Source organism: Strigops habroptila, chromosome 11 (assembly GCF_004027225.2).
Source record: "Strigops habroptila isolate Jane chromosome 11, bStrHab1.2.pri, whole genome shotgun sequence".
Classification (NCBI taxonomy): Eukaryota; Metazoa; Chordata; class Aves; order Psittaciformes; family Psittacidae; genus Strigops; species Strigops habroptila.
In genome coordinates, this window is record NC_046360.1 from 2984694 (window position 1) to 3009729 (window position 25036).

The 25036-nt window shown below is 45.8% G+C and overlaps 2 protein-coding genes across 4 annotated transcripts; both read right to left on the reverse strand.

The window, feature by feature from the left end:
- Nucleotides 1-395: 395 nt before the first annotated feature.
- P2RX4 (purinergic receptor P2X 4) lies at nt 396-7246 on the reverse strand. The gene is made up of 12 exons (XM_030501013.1): nt 6870-7246; nt 6229-6376; nt 5168-5239; nt 5001-5073; nt 4430-4526; nt 4258-4338; nt 4011-4152; nt 3540-3676; nt 2093-2186; nt 1942-2007; nt 1756-1851; nt 396-1093 (listed from the first exon to the last, which is right to left on the reverse strand). Exons 1-12 carry the CDS (start codon nt 6998-7000, stop codon nt 1061-1063), a joined length of 1170 nt encoding a protein of 389 aa, XP_030356873.1. The 5' UTR covers nt 7001-7246; the 3' UTR covers nt 396-1060.
- On the reverse strand, nt 6893-24984 carry LOC115614313 (P2X purinoceptor 7-like). Of its 3 annotated transcripts, XM_030501016.1 has the most exons (8): nt 24798-24984; nt 24289-24410; nt 18881-19008; nt 17771-17867; nt 14635-14715; nt 13958-14087; nt 7463-9202; nt 6893-6974 (listed from the first exon to the last, which is right to left on the reverse strand). In XM_030501016.1, exons 2-7 carry the CDS (start codon nt 24315-24317, stop codon nt 9080-9082), a joined length of 588 nt encoding a protein of 195 aa, XP_030356876.1. In that variant the 5' UTR covers nt 24318-24410; nt 24798-24984; the 3' UTR covers nt 6893-6974; nt 7463-9079. The 3 variants fall into 3 exon arrangements, with proteins under 3 accessions (XP_030356876.1, XP_030356875.1, XP_030356874.1); XM_030501015.1 differs by lacking the exon at nt 24289-24410 and having other exon boundaries at nt 7463-7598; XM_030501014.1 differs by lacking the exon at nt 24289-24410.
- Between the last annotated feature and the right edge of the window lie 52 nt (nt 24985-25036).

A 25036-nucleotide genomic window follows, 5' to 3' on the forward strand; every position in this document is an offset into this window, starting at 1 on the left:
CTCCAGCCACTGCATCATCCAGACTGGGCCATTCACATGTACAGACTGGAGCACTGATTCTGTCCCATTTGAGTTGGGATACTCAGCAGTAGCAGGCAAATAAAGACTAAAACAAAAGGTGAGCCATGCTCGACTAACCCACCCTGACCTCTACCTCTCAAACCTTTTCCCTTGGATAGGGTTTTAATGCAACAGACCCAAAGAAGGTGTTAAGAGATCCAAGGTGGAGCAGAAGCTGTACACACTGCATCACTCTTGAGAGAATCAAGAGGCCAAGCAGACAGCAGCACTGGCTTTGATAGCTCCCAGTAATGGTATCTGTGTAAAACAAAGTTCACTGACCCTGACCTTCACGGGTTATCCCCCTGGGGAAAAACAAACAAGCAAAACCCAGCTTGCAGGACTCTAGGAGGGCTGAGAGATCATAATATTTTATTAAAAAGAAAGTAAATTTTAAAGTAGTACCTTAAAAATTAGACAAAACAGGAATAAAAATATAATAATCTGTAACCAGTGAGCCATTTACCACAGCACAATGGCAGCAGCCACTGCTTTGTCTCAGTCTGTGGCTACTGGAGCTTGGAGACATGATTAAAGGGTAGGTACAGGCTCAGCTAAGCATGACAATCCTTCAGGGTATGGAAAAGTGAGCTGACAACAGCAACGAGCTGCTCTCCCAAGGTTAGGCAAGACCTGGCAGGGGCCATGTTCACTGTAAGGAAGAATCTGTGCCTGTCACCCTGGGCTCTCTGCTACCAGAAAGGAGACCTGTCAAAATGAGAATGTCAGAGCAGTCCCCAGCCCAGGCTTAGCCGGTGCAGAGGCCTGGCATAAAAGCACAATTCTCCTTCTGTCCTTAGTGCAATTAACCTGGAAAGACAGCAGCCAAGGAGCAGACCCAGCTCTTCTCTCTGGTGTTGGCTCCAGCCAGCTAAAGTAGCGAAAAGTAGTGAAGAAAAAGTCCCTTTCTCAGGTTTGTTCCCCAACGCAGAGGGGGTGGGTCTCACAGCAGGGTCACAGTAACGTTCACAGCAGCAGTTGGTGCTGTAGCAGCAGGAGGTCAGGAGTTTGTTCCATATGTCTCACCGACTCCCTGCAAGGATCAGATTACAGGTTTCTACCAGAAATACCTTCTTTCTTTCCCTTCCTTTCACATAAAACCCTCTGCACTACTCAGACTTAACTTTCCAGTGCCACAAGGTCTTTTGATTCAGAAATCCACCCCCTGTAGCAACACTTCCCAGCAAACACAGGGCTGCAGGGCCAAGCTCTATGCTTGGTACCAGTCACACAACCTCACTAAGTCCTTCTACTGGCCAAAGAGATCATTTGGGTCCTGGAGGGAGCTGTAGCTGTGGCTGTCAGCATACTCCTCCCATTGAATGGGTTTGTTCACAGCAGCAGGAACCCCCCAAAGCCAAGAAGGAAGGATTTGACAGGGACAGAGCTGTCGTCTACAGCTCTCAGAAGGCAACTGCCAAGGACTGCAACCCAAAAAAGAGGTGCAGTGGGAACATGACAAGTTCTTGAACATACGTTTCCCTCTCCAAGAGTGGTTGCCCAGGAAACATGACAATATTTGTTTCTAGTGCTCCTCCCCGCAACAGCTTTGAGGTAAAAATTAGCTTCTGTAACAAAGACAAAGTTTCCTCAGCGCAGTGGCTCAAAATCCCTGTTTGATGTGGGCTTTCTACATCCTGTTTCACAGTCTCTCCAGGCTGAGGAGGAAGCAACTTTGCCTTCACTGACACTCACCAGTTCATAATCCTCCACGTATTTGTATTTCTTCTCCCGATAGTAGTATTTCTTCTTCATGCAGTACAGAACAACAACGTCACACAGCACCGTTGCCTGGGGGAGAGTCAAAGAGTTTAAAACAACGCTCCTCAGACGCGAGGCACTAACCCAGCACTGAGCCCAAGAGCAGACAGGGTCACTTACCACGCCAAACAGCGCTAAGCCAGAGCCGATGTTAATCATGGTAGGAATGACATCAAATTTTCCTGCCTAGAAGATGGTTATAAGGGTGAACTTGCTTTTCAGCATCTCTGAAAGCCCTCACCACAAGATCTCCAGGAATTAGGTCACCCACCTTTCCAAACACTATGATATCAAAGCGGATGCCGTAAGCTTTGACAAGTGTCCGTGATTCGGTGCCGTTACTATCCCTGAAGTATTTTGCAAACCTAGAGAAAAGACAGGTCAGAGCTTAGCTGGAAGTTTTTGGGGTTGTTTATGTGATCATGCAACACTTAGGTGTGTCCCCCATCCCAAGAGGATGGGCTGAACATGGGGCTTGTCTCTGGAAGCACCAAAACGATGGAGATGTCATGCAGGCAAGCACATATAGGAGAACAGCCCCAAACAGGCGAATTTGAGCCAATAGTTAGCACAAGCCAAATGAGGAAACGTGCAAAGCACGGGAAGGGGAGAAAGCAGAAGGACAGAGAGGCAGAAACAGCCCCCCATGAGGATCAGCCCCCTCAGCCAGAGGCAAGCAGGAGGCTGCAGGAGTGCAGGCAGCCACGAGAGGGCAGGGCCGGGAGCAGGCAGCACCGCTCAGCCTGGCACACAAAGGCTGCTCCTTGTCCCGCACAATGTCACTCGCAGGCAAATAACAGGGAAAGCGGATGAGAATAAGTGAGATCAGACTTACTCCACCGCATGGATGACTAAGCCAGGAGGAAGCAGAGAAGAGGGTGGAAGAAAAGAGGAAGGATTGGTAAGGGGCTGCACATGGTCTGGAGTTAGCAAGAACACTTCAGAACCCACCCCAGCCCTGGGCTGTGATTTCCTCCAGCCAGTCTCACCCAACACCCCAGTACCTGCAGGCCTGGCACCTCCCAAACACACATCTGTATGACAGCAGCTTCTCAGTGAACCCATTCACGTTCCACCAAAGAGATCCCCTGTGCTAACTGAGAGTTTGTGGTTCTAGAAGGAAGCATAGCCCTGAGCCACGTTTCCTTGCAAGTGGAATTACTGCAAGGATCTCAGCAAGTGGCCAATCCCTATTATTACAGCTCTGAGTCTGGATGCAACCAGCTGCCCAGCTCTGCACTGGTGGTTGCACTGGAGGTGCTGGACCTATCTGTATTGGCCAGAATGTGTTTATGGTGGATGCTCCTGGTGCAGAGCCACTTTCCAGAGGTTGGTTTTTTCCTTGTGCACAGTGAAGGAGACGCTTCAGTCTCCAACCTCCACACCCCAGCACCCTCAAACCTCCCCGTCAGCACACCCTGCAGCAGTTCTCACATTGCCGTGTCACGGGGGAGGCTGGCCCAAACGGCCATGCAAATGCTGATGCAAATATGACTCAGACACTGATGCAATCAGTGGAGCTTCACTGACCCTTCCCCTCCACTGCTGTGTGCACACAGTGAGGATCTGACCTACTCTGTGTCCCACAGCAGCAGAGAAATTCCCAAGTTTTATAGCAAGTTCAAGGAGTACCTGCAGCTGTAGGAGTGCAGGCAACCCCTAACAGCAGGGGCAGACTGAGCCTCAGGGACACCAGGTGCCCTCCATAGCCACAGTACCTGAAGTTGTAGCCAGGTGAGACAGTGTGAGCAGAGTCCTTGTTGTCCAGGCGCCGGAAGGAATACTTTGGCACACAGTGGGATGCAGCTCTGTCAAGGTTGCAGTTCCAGTTGATCTGCAGTGCCATGACTCCACCCTGCCAAGTAAAAGAGAGGAGAAGGTGAGCAGTCCAAGTGCTTGGCCAGCCCAGCACTAGGCTCTCTGCTGACCAGAACCCTGATCCACTGACCCATGTCCCAGTCAAACACCCTTTCCCCCTGCTGCAGAAGGGCCTTGCACATAACCCCACCCAAATAAGACAAGGGCAAATATCTGTTAAGTAGAACTCACTTTAGTCCACCTGGCCAGAGGAGCTCTCCATCCTGCAGCTACTCTGTGCCCTGTGTCTGATGCCACAAGGCAGAGGGGGACAACCACCTACCGCTCCTCTTCTACACAGCTGAGGCCCAAGAAAAGGATTTGCCAAATACCTCCACAGCCATTTCCTGGAAGTTCTGCCCTGCAGCTTCAACTATTTTCCCTAATCGAAAGATAGGGCAGAAGGGATCTGTCTGAGAGTCATAGATGCAGTTCTTGAGGTAGGTGGAGTTGATATCAGGGAGGATGTTTCGCCTACAAGGGAACAGAGAGAGAGATCTGTTGCATCTTCTTCCACTCCTCCAGCTCCCCTTTACTGTCCAAGAGACCAGACAGTGCAGTGGCCCCCACACTATTTACTTGCTGAAGTTGAACTTGGGATACAAAATGTTGTTCTTCACCAGAATGGTGAAGTTCTCAGCTTCTTGCAGCAATGCTGGCCTACAAAACAACAGGAAAAGTAAGTAAGTTTGCATTCTGCTTAGCCTCCTCTCAGGAAGGCCAATGCAGAGAAGGAGAACAGAGCACTCACTTGGGTACGTGATAATCATTCTCCACAGGGCACCATGCAAAGACTTCACAGGTCTTAATGCTGCTGTTGTACGGTACACACTCGCCAGTCTGGATGCCTGGAAAGACATGTGAATGGAGATGCTACCAAGCAAAAATAGAGAGGCAGTAGTTGTCCTGTGATATCTCCTCACTCCATAAGGTAAAAGCAATCCCCTCAGAAGTGAAGTGCCAGTACCAAGACCCCCACTGCAATTTGTAGTGCAATTTCAGAGAAAGAAGCATCACATCTTTTTTCTGAGTTAAATCCTCACCTACATGAAGTACTGCTTCATGGACTCAAGGTCTTGAAAAAGCCCTTACACTGTCTGCTAACTCACCAAAGCACACATCTATCCAGCATCCACCCAACATAAACTAAGCCCATTTGCTCTCCCCCCAGAAGAAAAACCTGAGCTTCCCATTCAGTTCTTTTAGATGTGAGAGAATGAGAACAAGGAGACTGAAGTGAAATGCTGCTTCCCTCACAGGAGGAAAGACAGCACAGAGGTATCACAGCACACAGAAAGGAGCCCTTGCAGCAGGCTTCTTACCATTGCTGTGGGTGCTGGCATATCCTGGAACACAGTTGTTCTTCACCTTGCACTCTGTTTTATCATCTGGAAGCTGGAAAGGGACAATAATTACACTAAACTCTACCAACTCTCTCCCTCACACTCCCACCCAGACAAGGCAGGATATAAGCAGGCCCTGTACCTACCTCTGGGCAGCGGCCTTGGCGCTGGTTCAGTGTGAGTATCGCATTGGTCATGACAAACACAGTGTTCTCCTCCTGAACATGCAAAACAAGGAGGAAACTTAAGAGTGAGCCTGCAAATAGCATCCAAACGTGCCAAATGGCTTTGCTGACAGAGCCCCGCAGAGGGGACTTGCTCTGGGCAGTGCTGGTGTAGCACTGAAGGAGCAGATTCCCACATGTATCGCCTGATGCCACTGCCTTTATGTGGAGGAAGGAGTGTGGGACTAGCAACCCTCTCTGTCCTCCCACTTGGCCCAAACTTCCTCATTCACATGTGAAAACAGTGATCACACAGCTCCTCAGGGAGTCACAAGGCAGAGGCAGAAATCAAGTTCCAGCTGCAAGCCTGAGCACAACTCCCACTCTTTTTGCAATTATCTATTAGAAATTTGACCAGTCCTTGTTGGTTTTTCCAGGGAGCGCCACTTCCATTATCTTCAGATCTGCACAACGCAGGATTTGTTGTTTGCTTCTTCTCCACTGACATACAAATATGATCACTCAGCCAAAACCTGGCTAAATCTGCCACTTTTACCTGCACTACACCTCATGCAGACAGAGTGACCCCCAACCAGCAGCTTGGCTGTGCCTGCCAACCCTGAACATATTGCATGTACAGCTCAGATCCGCACACACAGAGTCAATCAGTAACTACAGCAATACCTCCTGTTCAGTTCCGGATCAAGTGACTTGCAGGCTATTCCTGGGGTTTCTGCCAACAAGTTAACTTTGAGTTGTTTGCTTTAGAAAGCAGTGAGAAGGAGCACATGTGGTTATTGTTGAAACTCTTTTCCTGAAGCCTGATTCTCCCTCCTATACAAACGCACAGACACACTTTTCTTGAAACAAGCTTCCCCAGGGCTAGTGGTTCAGGTGCTCCACATGATCTGCAGCAAAGCTGCTTCATTCTCTCATATCAAGGCCACACTGGAGCCAAAGCTGCTCCAGACCTCGCTGGACTCTGGCAGAGCAATAGCTGCTTGTTAGAAAACCCTCCCTCTGCATGCGAAAGTGGTTGATACCTGAGGAGGGATGACATAGTCAGCCACATCCCAGACCGTGGCTCCCAAGGCGGATGTGTTTGTCAGCGTTACTCCTTTCACCTTTGTGATTACAGAACTGACCACAGAGTCTGTTTCCTGGTAGCCCTTCTCCCACAGAAAGACCCATCTGTAAAAGAAGGATTGCAAGAAAGAAACAACAAAAAACAGGTAAACACCATAGACCAGCCCAGGCAGCGGGAATTTCTCCTTTTTTCACATGTCACCTGAAGGGGTCACAAGACAAGCAATCTCCCTTATGTTCTTTTTCTTGGCGTGGTTTGGCAGGGTGTAATTACTGCTTTTATGCACACCTCACAGGGTGAATGTTGATCACCCTCTGGGATAGTCTCCACTCCCAAGTGGAGTCCTGCCTACAGCCGCCCTGAGCAGCTCTATTACCCCAGTTAAACTGTCCCACCCTCTGCTTGTCACCTCTTGGTGTTGGCACCCGTGGCGAGCTCCAGCCTCCCCTCAGCCCCAAGGCCTGACAGAAACGGGGGTCCCGGCGCTGCAGACGGCTCCCTCCCTCAGCACCGCACCCGGGGGCTCCCAGCGCGGAGCCGGCCCGGGACCCCTTCCCCACAGCCGGGGCAGGGGGGGGTCAGGCCGGTCCCGCTCACCCGATCACGTAGGCGAGGATGGCGAGCTGCACCGCGCGGTTGATGAGCCCCACTTTGCGGCTCCGGATCAGCACGATGCGGGGGGTGTCGTACTCGAAGAGGAAGCTGTGGAAAGCGGCGCACGACACCATGGCGGCGGCTCCGGAGGCCTGGGAAGGGCGGGCGGGAGCGGGAACGGGAACCCCCCCCTAACACGCCGGGCAGCGGCTGCCGCGGGGCCACAGCGCCCCGAGCAGCCCGGAGAGCGGCCCCGCAGCGTGCCCCGGCTCGGGCTCTGGGGGCCCGGCCCCGCCTGCCTGCGGGGCGAGGAGGAGGCAGCGGCTGCCCCGGCTGCTCTCGGCAGGGAAAAGCGGTTCACCAGCGCCCTGACCCCTCCGGGGATAACCCGGGGCTCGGCAGCCTCGGTACCCGAGGCCTCCCGCTGCCGTAGCTCTGCCGTGCACGGACACCAGGTTTATGGTGGGTCATCCCGAGGAGGATGCTCTCACCCTAGTTGTTAAATCAGGGCGATTTCCCCCCCGTGCTACTCGCTGTTAGCAAGTTTATGGGGAGTTTTCCACCTCCGCACTGGTCAAACGTGAGTTAGGGATTACCTGGAAGTCTGCTGCTGTCAGCTTTCCGCTGCCTCTGGGCTACCAACTCTCACAAAGCAGCTGTATAGATAACCTCAGGCCATCCTAACACCAAGAGGTAACTTCAGGCAGCTCAGAGCAACGACAGAGCAACTGCCTGCAAGAGGTAGCAGAAGCATAGCTAAGACAGTTATTCTCCCATCCACAATGAGCAAATCCTTTATATTTATCCTCTCACAGAATTAATCTTTGCTATAAAAGCAGAGATCTGCACCACCTAATTCTTGTGCCTTCACTGATGGTGAGCTGCCCAACATGGTGCTTATTTTAGAAACATCACCATAACCCTTATAATAGCAGGTAAATCATTAGAAAGAGGTGAAGGGAACTGACAGACTGGCAGTGGGAAATCCAGAGAGAATGAAATCATTAAAGAGACTTTAGGTCAGCTACAGGTTAGTAAAACCCCCTATTTATTACAAAAACAGTCAAATCTGACAGGACTAAAAAGAAGGGGGGAGAGAAGAAGGAAGAACATATATACATAAATGTGAAAGGAGATTAAAATCAGTCTTAAGTGAATATTCAGTGTAAATCTTTCCAAAAGGAGAGTGAGCTTATGTGTCAGAACCAGAATGCATTAATGCCAACTGTAATATTGTCCCACTCTAGATATATAAGATGCTGCAATATGAATGTTAATACAATTAATGCATATTACAAGCGAAGATATAAATGCCTTTAGCATAATCTGCCAACAATGTATCCTAAAATATATGGGAAATGGAATGGCAAACTGCTGGGTTAGCTCAGAAAGAACAAAGCTTAGATGAAAGGAGGGCAGAATATATACGTTAGAATCCTTCTCACCTTGTTCCGACAACAATAGAACATGTCCAAGTATAACAAAAAGAACTGAAAAGGTGTTAGAGCACGGATTAATCTACCCCAAATATGGTGCTCCTCAGCTGCACTCTGGCCTTGCACATCACTGCACAAAGCAGCTCGCACTTAGCTCTTCAGGAGGAGGAGGTGAAGGAGGAAAGGCCTGTTTGAAGCTAAGAGCAAACAGGCCAAAATCCGACATTACCGTTTCAATGAGTATGAATGAAATGCCCCAAAATAATACATAGAGACGATAAAAGTATTTTTCCTTGTAAAGTCCCGAGTTCAAGCTTAAAGGAGCAATACCAAAGAACAGCTGGGCCTTCCAGAAAATGCTGCCTGTCACTGAAATCATCTAAAATGAGCCTGTTTAATGTGGATGGACCAGGAGGCCTTCAACAGCGAGTTATGAAACTATGTGCTCAGTGGCCTCTTTCGAGAGCATCTTAATCCAAGCTACAGAAAGGTGGTGAGGCTGGGGGAGAAAGATGCCCAGGACCACGTTTCCAAGCAATCTCTCTTTTGGATTTCCTTCCTCCAGGGGTCATGCTTTGAGATGATTCTTGGCTCCATCTTATTTTCAGGGTGCTGGTCATCTCCGGACTCAGCTGAGGTTCTGGTGTGCAGTAGTGCAAAGGCAGGAGCCGGGAATCTCCCACTAAAAGGTAGCCCTAAGAACTCACCCCAGAGCCTGTATTTCCAAACCATTCACTCACAGAATGAAGCAAAGGCAGAAGAAGAAAGCACTTCAGCTCAAAGTATTTGTTCTATGCTAAGCAGGAGGCCACTGTGTCTCTCCAAAGACAATATATAAGAATTCAGCTGTACTACAGAATATTTTGGGAAGTCACATGCTTTCTTCTCTTTTTTAAAGATCTATGAAAGAAAACAAAGGTTAAATGTCCAAAGTCAGTCACAGCATGAGCTCAAGTTGTGCTACATCCTTACTCCATCTTAAAACCAGTATACAACCATAGAATCATAGAACAGTTTGGGTTGGAAAGGACCTAAAATCACCTAGTTCCAGCTCCCTTACCACAGGCAGGGACACCTTCCACTAGACCAGGTTGCTCCAACCTGGCCTTCAACACTGCCAGGGATGGGGCAGCCACAGCTTCTCTGGGCACCCTGTGCCAGTGTCTCACCATCCTCACCGTAAAGGATTTTCTTCCTTATATCTAATCTAAATCTCCCCTCTCTCAGTTTAAAGCCATTCCACCTTGTCCTGTCCCTACAGGCCCTTGTCCAAAGCCCCTCTCCAGGTTTCCTGGAGCCCCTTTAGGCACTGGAGCTGCTCTAAGGTGTCCCCTTCAGGAGCCTTCTCTTCTCCAGGCTGCCCCAGCCCAGCTCTCTCAGCCTGGCTCCAGAGCAGAGCTGCTCCAGCCCTCGCAGCAGCTCCGTGGCCTCCTCTGCACTCACTTCAACAGCTCCACGTCCTTCTTATATTTGGGCGGACACAGTACTCTAGTTGGGGTCTCACCAGAGCAGAGTAGAGAGGGAGAATCCCCTCCAAGTACTGGCCACACTTCTTTTGGTGCAGCCCAGGACACAGTTGGCTTCCTGGGCTGCAAGCACATGTTGCCAGGGTCATGTTGAGCTTCTCATGAACCAACAACCCACTCACTGGCGTGCTTTGGCTCAGATTCTTCATTATCCTGGTTCTCATTGGAGCCACTGGTGCAGCAGCTGCCAGCATCACAAAATTTCACAGGGTGGCTCTGTGACAACAATTCCCAACATAAATTAAAGAAAAAAGCATTTACTGCTTCATCCAACTGCAGAGAGAATTTACAACAGTGATCCTCCCCATTGGGTTTCTCATTTGACACAGCACAATAGGGATAATGATGATGGATCAGCAGATCTGGAGGAGGATTGTCTTTCTGTGTTGCCAGCGCCCACCCTAGCGAAACCGAATCGACACCTCACAAGTTGTTTCAACACCAACGCACTCCCGCTGGCACATAACCCACCACAGGAGAACAGCAATTTTTAGCTGACTCTAGAAAATACATCCTCTGGCCACAGGGCCTATTTACTTGAGGCAGACAAGAGGAATCTAGTTTTAGCCCTTCAGAATCCGATGTGGAAATATGAGAGGGTGGTAGAAATCAAATTGGTTTGGACTGATACTCCTCACTTCTCCCTTCTAAAGGGAGGATTCCAAAGGTTAAGCATCTGTCTTTACCTCAACAATGCTGCCCATATTTCCAGTATCTGGGATAGCAAGGCCATGGGGAGCTGCAGGGACAAGGGAACAGGAAGACATGGTACGGAACTACCTGTAGGAGCATGAAGCTGCAGAAAGTTCAATCATAAGTAAAGCAGTTTGAAAACCCCAGCAAGGATACGTGAGGAGCTGGCAGTGACAAAAGTGCCCATGTCTGAGGGCTTTAATATCATGTTATCCAAGGCCAACTCTGAACTCCTGAGCACGTTTCAGCATGATGGATATCAGACATTTCCCATTCTTCGATCACTAGAGAGTGTCAAGAATCCTGTGAGCCTTTACTACCTTCCAGTTTCTTATTCTGTCAAGAACATGACCTGATGCACAGCTCACATCAGCTTATGGATCAATAAGCAGTCACAGAGCATGGAACAAAGAAATCCTTTTAAATCCGACAATGAAAAGCTGGCAGCACACACAAAATCATAACATTAAACTGAAAGACATACTAATCCACACAATAATACTAATATCCAACCTCTGGTAACAACAACCATATGTCTTCTGCCTCAGACATGCTGTCAGGACTTAAAGTGCTGGGTTGTTCTTGACTGGTTTACTTGAGTGATCTCTAAGTCCTGTTCTCCTTCATTTAGAGGAATAATTTAAATGGGAATTTGCTTAGCTGAAGGGACAGAAGGTCAGTTCCAGGGGCAGCAGATCCTCACAGATCACTCTGTTATTGCCAATCAAAATTTGTTTTATAGTTGGTTGTCTGATCAAGTCCTGAAAGAGTAAACTGTTTAAGAGGATATGTCTGGTGTAAATGCCATCAGCTCAGTGCTCTGCCTTCTCCCATCTCCAGGTACTCATTCACATAATAGAGTCATCTAAAGGAAACCACATTTTCCTCCTTTCCTTTCTCTTCAGGTTCAGTTCCTGCTGCTCTGCTTTGCCATCTTGATGCTAACAAACCAGCCCAGAGCAAGCTTTTACTTGATTCCACCCTCTCCTGCACATCCTACTGCAAGCTAAGTTTGGCAGACTTTGAGTGCTTTGAATCAGAGTTCCCCAGATCATGCGATCATTTGCTTCCCATTCACTGCGATCTGATTTGTATTCTCTGAAGGCAGTGAGTCACTCAGAAAACCACACTGTAACGTGTTCTGCTTTCTCCTTGCTTGCACAGACGTGAAATGCCCTTTTCCCTGTGCTGAACAGTTCCACAGTCTGCGGCCAAGACATGTTTTATGGGCCAACTCTGAGCCTCTGAAGCCTGCAGGACACTTTGGGTTTATTTGAAAGTTCTCCTAAGTTTCCAGGATCAGAGGTTTTCTCTAGCCTTAAGGGGAGAGGTGATTTCACATCTGCTCTTGGTGGCACAGAAGCCTTCTCCTCTGTACCAGCTTTGTGCTCAGAACTGACCTGTTAAGTAAGAGCTTTCTTGATCACTGGCTGAAGCTTTGTTCCCTTGCACCTCAAGTGGTTATTTTCTTTTGGAAGGCTAAAGGCTGTTTCCATTTAAGTCTATCACAAAATTCCCTTTGGAACCGAGATAGAATCAATAGGGCTTCATGCAGCCAGAGGCTATAAGCTGCCTAAAGTAGCTTTCCCGACTTGCAGGACAGCCAGACTGCAGGGGGAGCAGCATTCTCTACCTGCCCTATTTCTTACTCTCTTTTCTGCTATTGATCTTTGTTAGCCTTAGGACACTGGGCTGGGTGGACCTCTGATATGATAATACTTTACATTCTTACAACATGTCACTGATGTCAAAAGGGTTTTCTTGAAATATATTAACTGTAGGATCATTTCTAGCTCTTCCCCCCTCACTCACTTGGGTAGTTCTACTGAAACCAGCAGCTCTGTTTATACAAGTTGGCACACACTAGCTCAGCAGCGTGGCAGGGTTTGTGCATGATCTCTGCCAAAACATCCATGCTTCTTTTAGATAGTATTATGCTCAATCTATTCACTGCTCCTCAACGTTCATTGTCTTTGCTTTTTATATTGCTGCACTGAACTACTCTGCCCCTCTTTTTAATTTCGGAGAGATTAGAGAATGACATTTCCTTGCCAATAAACCCCTTGACTGACAGATAGACAGTCAGGCCACCAGGATGTGGTCTGGCATCAGGCACACGCCGCCAGCAGCCTGTATTCAGCCAGTGGGCCTGTGCTGCTCACTTCCTGCAGCAGAGATTTCAGCTGAACTGCAGCAAAACAATCTTTCTGCAGACTGGTATTTTGATGTTTAAAGGATTAAAAAATGTGGGGTAAACCCATTCTTGGCATTTTGACCCCAGTGTTAATCTGACACTAAACATCCTCGAAACGACTCCACTGTCTTCTTCCAAAAGCCTTCTCAGAAACTGCTTTGCCTACAAAAATGTTGCTGGCCTCAGCCTCACAACTCTGTCAGGTTGGTTGCCAGGTCAGAGGGAACATCTATTTGTTCTGTGTTTGCACAGCTCCAGCACAGTACAGCTTTGGAACACGCTGGCAGCTCCTAGACAGTTATGGCACTCATGTTAGCATCACAAATGTATGAAAACCCATAGTGTAATAATAGTCATGCTGTGAGTCAAAAAGAGAGTGCTGTTACACGAGAGTTTTGACCTAGATCTGAGGGACAACTTCAAACATGCTGATAAGCATTTGATAAATGCTTTGTGTAAAACTATTTACAACTGGAGTCATAGTAAGATTTTTTTGTCGAAACTTCTCATAAATCTGCTATATGCACATAGACCTGAAAGCTCTGATTTGCTTCTGAGTTAATCATAATTCAGTGAACTGTGGGGTTACCCAGATGGAAGAAAAACACTTTGTTATTTTATTTGTGTTCATTCCTTTGGGAAACTCACAAGTTTAGGTAGTTTCAAGCCTCAGTTGCCATATGGTGGAACCTGCTCCAGCTATTCTGTGAATACTTGCTGGAAATTTCTAGGCCTTCCAACACAAAATCTCCTGCAATACAATCATGTTCATTTGCAAAATGACCATGATGATACATCTATACAAGTGCAGCAACTGCAGGTTAAGGACATGACTACAAGAGTGAAGAATCAAACATCTTGTCATTCCAAGTCATCCCCATTCCCCACACCTCATAACACCTTTGCTTCAATATCCTTTAGGATTTAGGATCTGCTTGAGTAGAATCAAAAGATGACCATGAGTGACAGCCTTTTATAGGATCTATTTAAATGCACCTTGCTTTATAAAAGGGCCTCTACATGCTACAGTACTGGCAAAATAATACCAACTCTGTCAAAATGGGTCCCATGGGTGAGATGTTAAGCATATTTAATTCTTAAAAATTGGGGCTACCTTGCTTCTCACACAATCAGTTTCTGAAGCTGGCACAATTCCATTCTCTGGCAGACAGCAAAACGTGCAGGAAGAGCATTAAAAACATGTTTTAACACTGAGCATGATAAAAAAGTAGTATCACAGACCTTCACTGCCACCTCAGAGAATTCCTCTTTTGCTTCTTGAAGGGTATCTCCCAGATGGAAAACCGGACAGAGCGAAGAACTCATCTTGTTGTATGTGCAGGAGGAATTTAAATTTGGTGGAATATTTAGTCTGTGAAGAACACACACAATTGTTTAAACTTAAAACCAAGCTGGAGCAACTACAGGTACACGGAAGGGACTTCACACTTACTAGAACCTGTGTAAAATGTGCTCAGTTTGTAAGAATATGAGCTTTTGATTTTGTAGCTACCAGATCTATATATCCCTCACCGGGATCTAGGAATCAAGATGAATTCTCTCCTCTTTGGATATTATCACCAGCAAAGTTTTACCTGTGTAAACTGAACACTTTCACCTTATAATTTGAATCACACGTCTGTTGTGCTACATTTTAGTGATTTTACCCTAACATAAACCAGTGTATCTGAGTGAACAACTCCGGTGTCCAGTGCATGAGAGAAACAGCGTTATTGTGGGAGGCTCTGTTCCCAAGCTCTCCTCATTTCTCTTGGTTCCTGAAGGATTTGTCACTCGAGCAGATACAGATCTAAATTCACAACCTTTTTGAGTAAAGAAGGTGCCCATTTATACAATCTGTTTTTTTCCAAGCACAACTACTCACTCTTCAGAAAACATTGAGGAATGTTTGCACTTACACGGTGTAATTAAAGTTTGGGAAGTGAATGTTGTTCTTTGTTAGCACAATGAAGTCTTCAGAACTCCTCAGAACAGCAGTCCTAAAAAAGAAACATCAAATTAACTAACTTTTTTTTTTGAAACTTGAACACATCAGTTAATGTTATGCTACTTTACTATTACCTGGAAAGCTGTCAGTAGGAGGAATAAGTTACTAAGAATAATACATTGAAATGCAGGGAGTTGGGTGGCTCAGGGGATCAAGAAAGATATAGGTTGTTTTCTTAATTTTATAGATTGTTCTCTCTCTATTGCATTTGTTTGTGTAGGCCAAGCCTAACTGGAGTCTCTACATGCAGCTGCAATACAATCTCAGGAGACTTTTCATATAAATCTTGCTATAGAATAGTAGTAAGAACCATTTGACAGCTGATGATTTCTTGTACAATGAATTGGCAGTTTCATTGCTGGTCCCCACAGTCAGGTGGTCATTTTAACCAGAGCTGTCCAGCTACTGACAGTGTAACAATGAACCATGTGCTCAATCCTAAAGGATGTCTCTGGAAGTCAGGTGTCAATCACATCACCAAGGGTTGTCCTGCCTTCCTAGGAGATACCCACTTGAGGACCTCCCCTGCGGTGGTTTGTGTCACTCAATATGTAAGTGGGATGCAAGCACAATGGAAAGCAGGCTGCCAGTCTGATCCTTCCTCAGAAGAGTGATTTCTCTGAAGCTAATGTGGCAGGAAAGAAGGAATTTTCCCCACAAGTTGCCAGCTGGGTAACCTGGGCCTAGACTGTGTGAGACAAGCTCTGCTATATCCAGGACTTGCCAAGGCTATATGAAAGCAAGAGATGCAATTTTTAGCATTGTCTGTCTAGCACAGGGACTATGCTGAACTGGAATATTGGCATTGTTCCATTTTAAGAATGAGCCTGGAATATCTTAATTTCCATCAAGACAGCCATTCCAAAGAGGAAACCCAGTCTTCAAAGCAGTCACCCACTTAAAGGACAGTGCTTCTAACAGGGAGTATTTTTCCTATCATTGTATTTTGAGCAATGCCTCTGCATCAGAGATCTGTGATGACAAGAAATACATTAGCTGGATGACACGCAGCTTCCATGAGGGACTGCTCATGAGTGTTTTCTAAACCATGTCAATGAATGAGACTTGACTGCAAACCAAATTAACATTTGTGGATGACACGCAAGTCACTGATGAGTCTCAGTGTATAACAGTCAAGACATTAATAACATGTTAATTTTTAAAGAACTGAAAATGAATGAACCTATAATGTGAAACTGACCATAATTCATCTGCTGGGAAACATCTGGAATCTGATCCAAAGCTCTTCTGAAAAAGGTGTTGTAAAGAGCTGTCCTTCAGCCAGATAATCTGGCCATTGTGCCTGGCCTCAGGCAGAAATGAACAATCAATCTTCTTGCCAACATGCAATGGCTTTGTTCAGCTCCTGCCATAACTAAGGGGAAGGAAAAGGAGGCCTCCTGTATATAGCTCATGAAACTTACCTTTCAAAGGCATTTGGACAATAAAGACAATCATGGGTGTAACCAAAGCCCAACGTTGCTACCTCAGTATCTCAACCAGATGGCAAAGCTTCCTGGGCTCTGACCTTGGTCTTATGTATTGTTCTGGTAGAAAACAAACACTCAACTTTGCTTTTTAGTGATTCCTTACTTTTCCTGGCCAATGGAACTTGTGAAGGAACTTCATACATCAGAGGTTTGGATCAAACCTCTCAGCCGTTATTTTTGGTCCCTGGCAGTGACTGACTGCTGGCACTTCAGAGGAAGGTCAGGAAACAAGACAGAATGTGTCAAGTGTGCCATGTAATTAAAGGCAAAATTCCCTCTGTAACTTCCACAGCAGTGAGCCCACACAGTGTGACATTTAAAACTGACTGGCAGTCACTGAAACTTCATAAAAAACCCTAGGATTTCATTAACTCAGGAAGCTCATGCATATCTTGCCCGGATGCTGTATGAACAATTACAGCCTTCCTGTTGTTGGACAAAGCCTTTTTCAGATCACAACTCTGTCCACAGGAGAAAAGAATGGAAATTCCTCCAAAGACCTGAAAAAAAGTCAGCAAAAGGAGCTGTAGCAGGCATTGTGGGCTCTGGAAGGGCCCTGGCAGTGGAGAAACTGCTCAGTCTCTGCAGAAAACCCCAAATTAGGGAAAAGATGGGACATATACATGGAATCATGCTTCTATCTTTTAAAAGGAATGAGTTAATAGAAGTGATAATTGACCTAGTTTCTTGCACACATACTTCAAAGCACCTTCATTTGCTCTCTTAGAGAATAATTTGCATCATTTCAATTGAAATCAAACCTTTTATAGATTTTTTTCATGCTTTGGCTGATACAGAATAGAAATAGAACATTTTCATCTTGGAACACTGTAGAGTCATGGGGTTACAAAAAAAAAAATGGTTATGAGGCCCCTGCATCCTATTCTCTAGGTCACAGCAGCATTGTTCCATGGAGTCTTTTCCCTGGAGTTTTCTCCAGCTCACTGCTACAGATTGCCAGCACTGAGGTTTTCATCATCTACCTAGAGAGGATGGAGAGGCTGTTCTTCAGCCTGACATGGCTCCCCAAACACTAGCTGCAGCACAACGTGCAGACAACCAATCCACCCCTCCTGCTCTGGGAGGAGGAAGCAACCTCACTGGGAGAAGTGAACCCACAAAGAACTTCTACACTATAAAGCCTTAAGCCTTGCAGAGAAAACCCCAAGTTAGGGAACTTCTTATTTCTGTCACTGATTAAACCTATCTTACATTGATGCATTTTCCTTGACATTTGAATTAATGAGCCAAATGCCTCTAGTGAATTCAAGAGGAGCCTGTGACATCTAAAACTGTTTCTATGGCAGCTGCATGATGATACAAAGCGTATCAGTGAAGCTATGACTTCACTGCAGAATCATACAGCAGGACAGATTGTTAGAAGTAATTTATTTAGATATTATGAGTGTTAACAGTATGGCTGGGAAGGAAATAGCTGCTTTACGTACATGAGGTTTATACGTGCCTAGGCAAAGGGATTATCCCAAAATATCATGACTTTGTCAAAATAAATCCTTCTTCAGACATGAAAAAAATGCAGATACCTCTTTCACTTACCCAGGGGGGTTTTCCAGGGATTCCACAGGGCACCATGCCCTGACCTTACAGCTTTTAACAGTATCATTATAATTCACACATCTTCCTGATGGAATTCCTGTAGAGAAACAAGCTCTTATTTAGCAAAGACAAGAACTTCTCACCAATTAGAGACAGTTTCAATATGTCAGTGGATTCCTCCTCAAATGTAAGACAGGGAGCTTGACATTTCAGATTGTTACAGCTTTCTATAGGAGGAAGCTGTCAGAAGAACTACCCAAACCATGGTCCTGCCACACCTCATCAATCCTTATTTAGCCATTTGCTTGGGTCAACAGTGCTTGTCATTGTTTGGGCTGAGGGTGAAGTAATTTCCTTCACAGTTTTATATGAAGTTACATATCTGAGTCTTGGAATAAAGTGAGAAACCAACTGTTTCGGTCAAAAGTTTATGTAAATGTGAGTGAATTAAACAAGGATATAAAGGTGGGCAGAAAACCTTAATTCTTCCTGCACTCCTGGAAAGCAACATTTTTTGTGAGTGTTTAGTCTTTAACGGGGAAAGTGATAATTACATAAAAAAGCAATATAAATATCTCCCCTTCCACACCTATATAAGAAGTCTTACTCAGCTGCAATGTAAAAGTACCAAATAATAAAAGAAAATAACACTGCAGAGCAAGTATAACCCTTACTAACTATTTGGCTTTTTAGAGATAAAGGCTCAGCTACTGCAAAAAACAGTAAAAAGCCCTTTCCTTGCCTACAATAATATTCTCCTTTATTATTTATGCCTTTTCCCATTTTTCACACTCTCTTCTGTGCTATGAAGCACAATAAATTTAATAGCGGACTATTTCATTCTTTGTTTATTAACAGTCCCATACTTTTGCCAGTGAAAGTCAACATCATCAGGAAGGACAAGGCGGCTGCTCCTGCTCTACCTCCCCTGACAGACATTCACGTTCTACCTGGCTCAAACAGGAAAGCAGGAGGAATGGAAGATTTGGCTTTAGCCATTTCTGTATCCAGTGTAATGGAATCACATAGAATAAGATAGCGACATGTCAGGAAAGCAACCAGATATATCAAGGGAAGTTGATACTGGACTGACATTAAATTAAGACTTGCCTGCATTGGTGTATTCTGCTGAATCCCAGATCCTGTCCTCTGTGTAAGCAACTCCTTTTGCACTACTGCAAACTGAGCTGTTAATGTCACCTGTCTCCTGATAGAATCTGCAAGCGATGACAATACAACTGTCAGACAAAACAGAAAGGACAAGTAAGTCCATAAGGATAAACCAGGTCAGCTTCTTTCTACCATTCTAGGACAAAATATCCTGCAAGATAAAAGTCAGATGGACATTGTCAAGTAATTGAGAGCCTTTTTATGTGAGACACCTGCATCGCCTGGACCAAAGTCTGCCTTGGTTTCACTTCTGCAACTTTTGGCTTTGTCAGAAATGAACTGATACATGCAAGAAGACAATTTCTATTTTCCCATCCTAAATGATAAAGGGAACCTGAGGTGACATCCTGGCTCTCCAGATGCCATTTGTGAAACACCAATTAACTGCAACAGGGCTTGATGTCATGCCAAAGCTTTCACCCACGCTGAGTTGTTACGTACCTAGACTTGGACTCCTGTCCCAAACTGTAACATCCTCTCCATGGTTTTTTTTTAAGAGAGCTTAAAATACTTAGTCCTTAGCTTTCCAGAGTGACTGGTTTTGTGCCTCATGCTGACTGCTTCAAAAAACCTTGGCCTAACATTTTTACTTTCCCATGAATTGAATGTGTTAGTAAAAGAAGGAAGGATGCCTCTGTTTTTAAGCTGACAGGAAAGTCACAGAGCTCATCTAACTCATAAAAGCACTGTCAACTTTGAAAAACTATTGTATGTTCAGAAGATACTTTCTACATTACATAAAAGTGATATAAAAGGTTTGCTTTGAAAAACAAGCCATAAGAGCTAGCACCATTTCAGTTTGACAACAGACTGTTCTGAAGGGAGATAAAATAGTATCTGGAGAACAGAAACACAAAGCAGCTGATCAATGTTCCTTTATTTATATCCTCTATTATGATGAGTCTTTTCCTCCTGGAGAACAGTTCTTTGGGATAACCATGTTGTTGGAAACTGGCAGCTCTGAGCAGCAGTAGGTGGGTATAGTACCTTCGTAAGGCAACTTGAATTTCCTGCAGACTTGATTCTGTGTGAGATTGGGATCAGTGCTCTCAATGTCCTGGCTTGCTGCCCTCCCATGAGAATGAAACCAACTTCATGAACTTCAGCAGACTTTGTTCAGCAAACACTTATCACTGAGAACAGGCCTAGTTTGGCAGCAAAGAGGAAAATATGCCCTTTAGAGGCAATCCATTATTGCTTATTCCTAAAACATCTTATTGTTCCTGCAATCTGCTGCAAGGGGTGAGTGGCCATTTCGGCTGACCCTGAATAGGAGACTCCACAGAGTAGACTCTAATCTCAGAAGCACTGGTGTAAATCTGAGATTATTCCATGGAGTAATTTTGGATTTTCAGACAAGAAACAAAACCAGACAGCATGGCAAGAAACAAAACTGCAAGTGTTTTTAGAGGAAGCTTAGTTAACTCTGTCCAAGCAACCCCACCTTGTTAGATAACATCCTACGCCATGCTCTTACCACAATGTTCCCACAACCACATCCACCTTCCAGGAATGGTCTAACACCAGATCAATGATCCTGTTTGCTGTCACTAGACTCAAAGTGCTGAAAGACAAGTTGTAACCAGACAACCCCCAATACAACACACATTTACTCAGGCCTTACGGAATCAGGAACTGCCCAAAGAGCCACATCCTTTGGTTTGTTCACAGAGAAGGCACCATCAACAGAGCTGAGTGTTCAGCACTGTTCCTGTCACCTTCCATTGGTGGCACCATCTCTCCTCAGTACTACCAGACTTTCCCAGTCTGAAGTAACCCTGGGACAACTGTAGAAATGAGGATAAATGGATGGAAGCCAGCATCACGATGATCTCCTCCTAAGGCTGACTCTCCACCACCCAACACTTTGCACCAGCACAAAGGAGGTGTAATGCACTTCTGGACTGGGAAGATGCGTGCAGCACCCACTTCGCAGGGCTGGCAATGGCCATGCAAGACACACAGCAATAGTAAATCAAGCTTCTTGGTCATCAGTGGCCACAGAGATCCCCAGCTTCTTATCTCACATTGCATGGGACACCATGCTATTTGCTCTTAAGTTGGTTTTGTATCAGGTCATAGGATTACAAGGGAGTGACAAAAGTTACTACTTCTCTCAGCAAAGCCAATGCATGGCACATACTTCGGTTGCAGCCTCTCCAACTCCACAGAAGCATACACAAGCCAGAGCTGGTCAGTGTGCTGCAAGCCAACATTTGTATCTGGTCCAGGGGATCAAGGAGCAGGCGTGAGGCCACCATCCAACACTGAAACACAGGAGGTGGAGCTGTAAAGATGCAGAGCTGTTAAGGTGGGACCTGTAAATCTCAGGCTCAGAGTCTGGAAGACAAGCATATTAGCTCAGAATCCATTAGACCCAGATTAAAAGGACCAGGGTCCTCTGTCTTACAACAGAAGACCCACACAGAGGCCCAAAATATACAAACCCTACAACAAAGAACTAATGTTTTTCTTCCAATCCTTTAGTATTTTAAATCACCTCGGGTGCTACCTACGGCTGTAGTCATGACAAGACACTCAGAACCAGACAGGCTTCTTGCTGTTGGTATTGTCTTAAATGCTTTAGCACACAGGAACAAGTTAGATTCTGCACAAACAGGTTTCATTTTGTGAGAAATTGGTGATCATTCCTTAGGCTTTTGCTGACCACAGTCCTCACTGCTGGGTTGTATCAGTGCCAGTTCAGCAAGCAAAATCCTGCTACAGAATAAGAACTGAAGAAGCTGCAAGTGAGAACCAGAAACAGACCTGGGATGCATTTAGCGGCTGGAAGAGCCACAAAGAAATTGATTTTTAATAGAACAGTCAGACCTACTCTTATATGTACATACACATAGCACTACTTATAATAAGAGAGACAAACAGGAGGGATCAGATTGCATAAGAAAAGCAGGAATAAGTGTTGTCTTCTCTTCCTAAATGCTCTTGTTTTCACATTAACATCTTCCCTCTGTCTGGGATCCGACCTCAGCAGCTCGGCCGGACGTATTCCTCTTCTTGCCTGTGATGTTCCCATATAAGGTGATCTCTCTTTGCCCATGGAGCACGATTTGGATTTGCTCAGGTTTCGTTCCACTCTGATTTGCTGCCTCTATGGCCGAGCTGTCTCAGTTTTGCAAGGCACTCATCCACACAGCAGTAGCTATAAAGGGAGGAGAAAGTCAGGAGGGAGCAATGAAGCCAGGCCTGCAGATCTAAAGAGCTCCGGATAGTTTATTTGCAGGCTCCATTCTCTTTCTTCCACACGTTGCCTCTGCACGATGCCTTTTCAATAAGCAGCTTCCATAAGCCTTTCCCAAACAACAGAAAACATAAGCCCTATCCAGACAATTGGATGGAACTCTAGGGCTGAACTGTGATAATAAGTCTCATGTCATCAGGAAACTGCTTGAAATCCTGTATCACTCTCCATGCAAACTAACTTGGGAATTTGGAAAAATACACAACAAATATATATGAACACTTCGACTCTGCAAGACTTGACCCAGATACAGCATCACCCCAACTAAGATAACTTAAGACCAGTTAAGCATCAAACAAATACCTCAGCTGCTTCCTGTAATATTTACCCAGGGCTGCACTGAAAGCTGTCATCTCTTTCCTGCCTGTGAAAATTCTGTTGTGATACAGAGGTCAAGGTGCTGAGCTAAGCCGTCATTTTCTTTTTAAGCAGTATGAAAACCCAGACACCACTAAAGATTGTAAGTATCGAGCAGCAGGCAGGCAGCCTGGGGTAGCAGTGTGTCTACTTTGAGTAGCACAAACTGTTAAAGGAAAGGATCATGAAAACATACAACTTTAAGGACAACACAGGATCCCTGACACTTTCCCCAAGTTGGGAAGTCCCATAGACCTGGCCTCCAACACATGGTTTTGCTCCTGCTTTCAAACAGGCCAGCAAGCCAGAGCTCAGGCAGTCCAGTTCTAATGATGTTTGGTCACAGAAGTCTCCTTCCCCAAGAGTCAGAACAATCAGATTTGGCTTTCCACCATGACAAAGTTAAACAATTTCACCATCATTTTTATTTCTTATCTTGGTGTTTTCTAAAGTTTTCAGACATCCTTCTTCTTCTTTATCTGTTGCCTCTTTAATGTTACAGAGACATGAGAAGAGGGGAACAGTCCTTTGCTTCCTGGAAGGACTGAAATAGTCTGATGTAAAGGAGACTCTTAGAGGAGCACCCTCCCAGTGCACCCAGCATAGATCCCTCTTCATCCTCAGCACTGCAGGCACAACTGCTCTCTACTCTGCACCCAAGCCTGAAGAAAGGATGTGTATCAGTATCTACACAAACTGTGTTTCTCCAGCATAAAGTGGTGGACCCGCATCATCCACTTCCTATTACCTATTAAAGCAGACCTGCCCCAGAGCCTCCACAAGAAACAAAATCATTTTCATTTCTCCCTATGTGTATTCTTTACGCTCAAAATACTCATCAGAAGAAAAGTGTAATTGATACCTGGAAAACATGTCAAAGGAAAGCAGATCTCTTCTGGGAACTTGTAGGTAAATACGATTCCTAAAGGTCAGGATACAGCGCGAAAGCACAAAGGAAACATGATCTGGTTTTAAAGTTCAAATGCAGGAGTCAGGAGACTTGGATTATGTTCCTGGCTCTACCACAGCTTTCACGCACAATCACAAGCAACCCATCCATCCCCTCTGTAATTTAGTTTAGCCAGTTAAAGGCTAGGACCCCGATGCAGTGTCACTTTTCAGGCTCCCCATTAAAACCTGTAAATCAGTACTTTGTGAAGCATTTTCTGTTCCTCAGAAGGAAAAAAAAAAAAGGAGCTAACCTAAGATAGACGCAGTGCTTAGAATTGCAAAGTATTACATTTATGATTGCTATTTACTGAGTCAAATTCTGCAGTGATTTACAACCTGTGCATTTCAATTGGCACCAATTTAATGTGACTCACTGCATATTTTAATCCATCATCTGTGGAATCACATGGGATTCTGAGACTATCCAAGAAGCTAATTGCAATAGCAAAGGCTCCAAAATCCACCTATTTAAGGTCTAAGCACGAGTTTTGAAGAATCTGGAACAGAAAACTTGCAGATTGAGAGATACCCATTTCATAAACAACTTTGACTTTAATATATAATCTATTTTTGATTGTTTGGTATGTTGGAAGCTCCTGTCCCTGTTTCAGATTTAGCATAGCTAGCACTACATATTTATTGCTACTTTGAGGCACACTGACAACTGATGTTCAACCCTGAAGACATAAATTTGCCATTTGCCCCTGATGAAGCTTGGGCACAGGACTGGCATTCTCTGAACATTTTCCCATTTCAAAGGAATGAAGTAACCATTCACCTGATAGATTTATCAGCCACACTTGACATCTCTTTCTGCTGTCAAAGACTGCCAGAAGTCTTAATTGGGTAACTGCATCAAGCTGTTTGTACATCTCCTACACACGCGACAACAGCCTCCCTCTGAAGAAACCGCAGAGCTAAGTATATACTTTAGAGGGTGAATCTCAACCTATTTCTGCTGTTCCTTGCATCAAGAGCACTTGTGCTGTTAAGAAGCCCCACAAGATACTTGGCCCATGGAGCGTACACCCCAGCATCACCCACAGCCACGCTTCCACACAGCATGGACAGCACCCCTATGTCTGAGAACGGCGCTGGGGCTACACCTCATAGCACAGGCAGCGCATCTGCCTTTTGGTCTGGAGATGAGGTGAAAACCCCAATTCCTGCCTAATTCAGGGCGGGAAACGCGTGTGTTGAGGCGGGGGCTGAGCTTCCCAGAGCCCCACCGGGCTGGCACAAGCGGTGCAGCCGGGACGCCTCACAGCGCGGCCTGCTCCGCCTTACCTCCCCTCAGGCGGCAGGGGGCTGCGAGGAACAGTGAAACAAGCGAGGAGAAGGGGAGGAGAACGCGAGGACCCGCCCTCCACCGGCAATGTCCGGTCCGGACCAGTCCGGTCCGACCGGGCCCGGCTCATCCCGGCTCATCCCGGCCCATCCCGCCGGGGCGGCCGCGCCTCACCACAGCCCGGCCCCGCCCTGCCGCGCCCCGCCGCTCTGCGCATGCGCCGACACCCCCTCGCTCT

Excerpts from the sequence above, each read along its gene's own strand:
- P2RX4 (XM_030501013.1), bottom strand. The coding sequence starts at position 7,000 with ATGGTGTCGTGCGCCGCTTTCCACAGCTTCCTCTTCGAGTACGACACC. Across the intron at positions 6,377-6,869 it reads ATCCTCGCCTACGTGATCGG|ATGGGTCTTTCTGTGGGAGA; the intron begins GTGAGCGGGACC and ends CTTCTTTTACAG. Across the intron at positions 2,008-2,092 it reads ATATCATAGTGTTTGGAAAG|GCAGGAAAATTTGATGTCAT; the intron begins GTGGGTGACCTA and ends ACCATCTTCTAG.
- LOC115614313 (XM_030501014.1), bottom strand. The coding sequence starts at position 24,928 with ATGAGCCGGGCCCGGTCGGACCGGACTGGTCCGGACCGGACATTGCCG. Across the intron at positions 14,088-14,634 it reads CCAAACTTTAATTACACCGT|ACTAAATATTCCACCAAATT; the intron begins GTAAGTGCAAAC and ends TGTTCTTCACAG. Across the intron at positions 9,203-13,957 it reads TCTCTGAGGTGGCAGTGAAG|ATCTTTAAAAAAGAGAAGAA; the intron begins GTCTGTGATACT and ends TTTCTTTCATAG.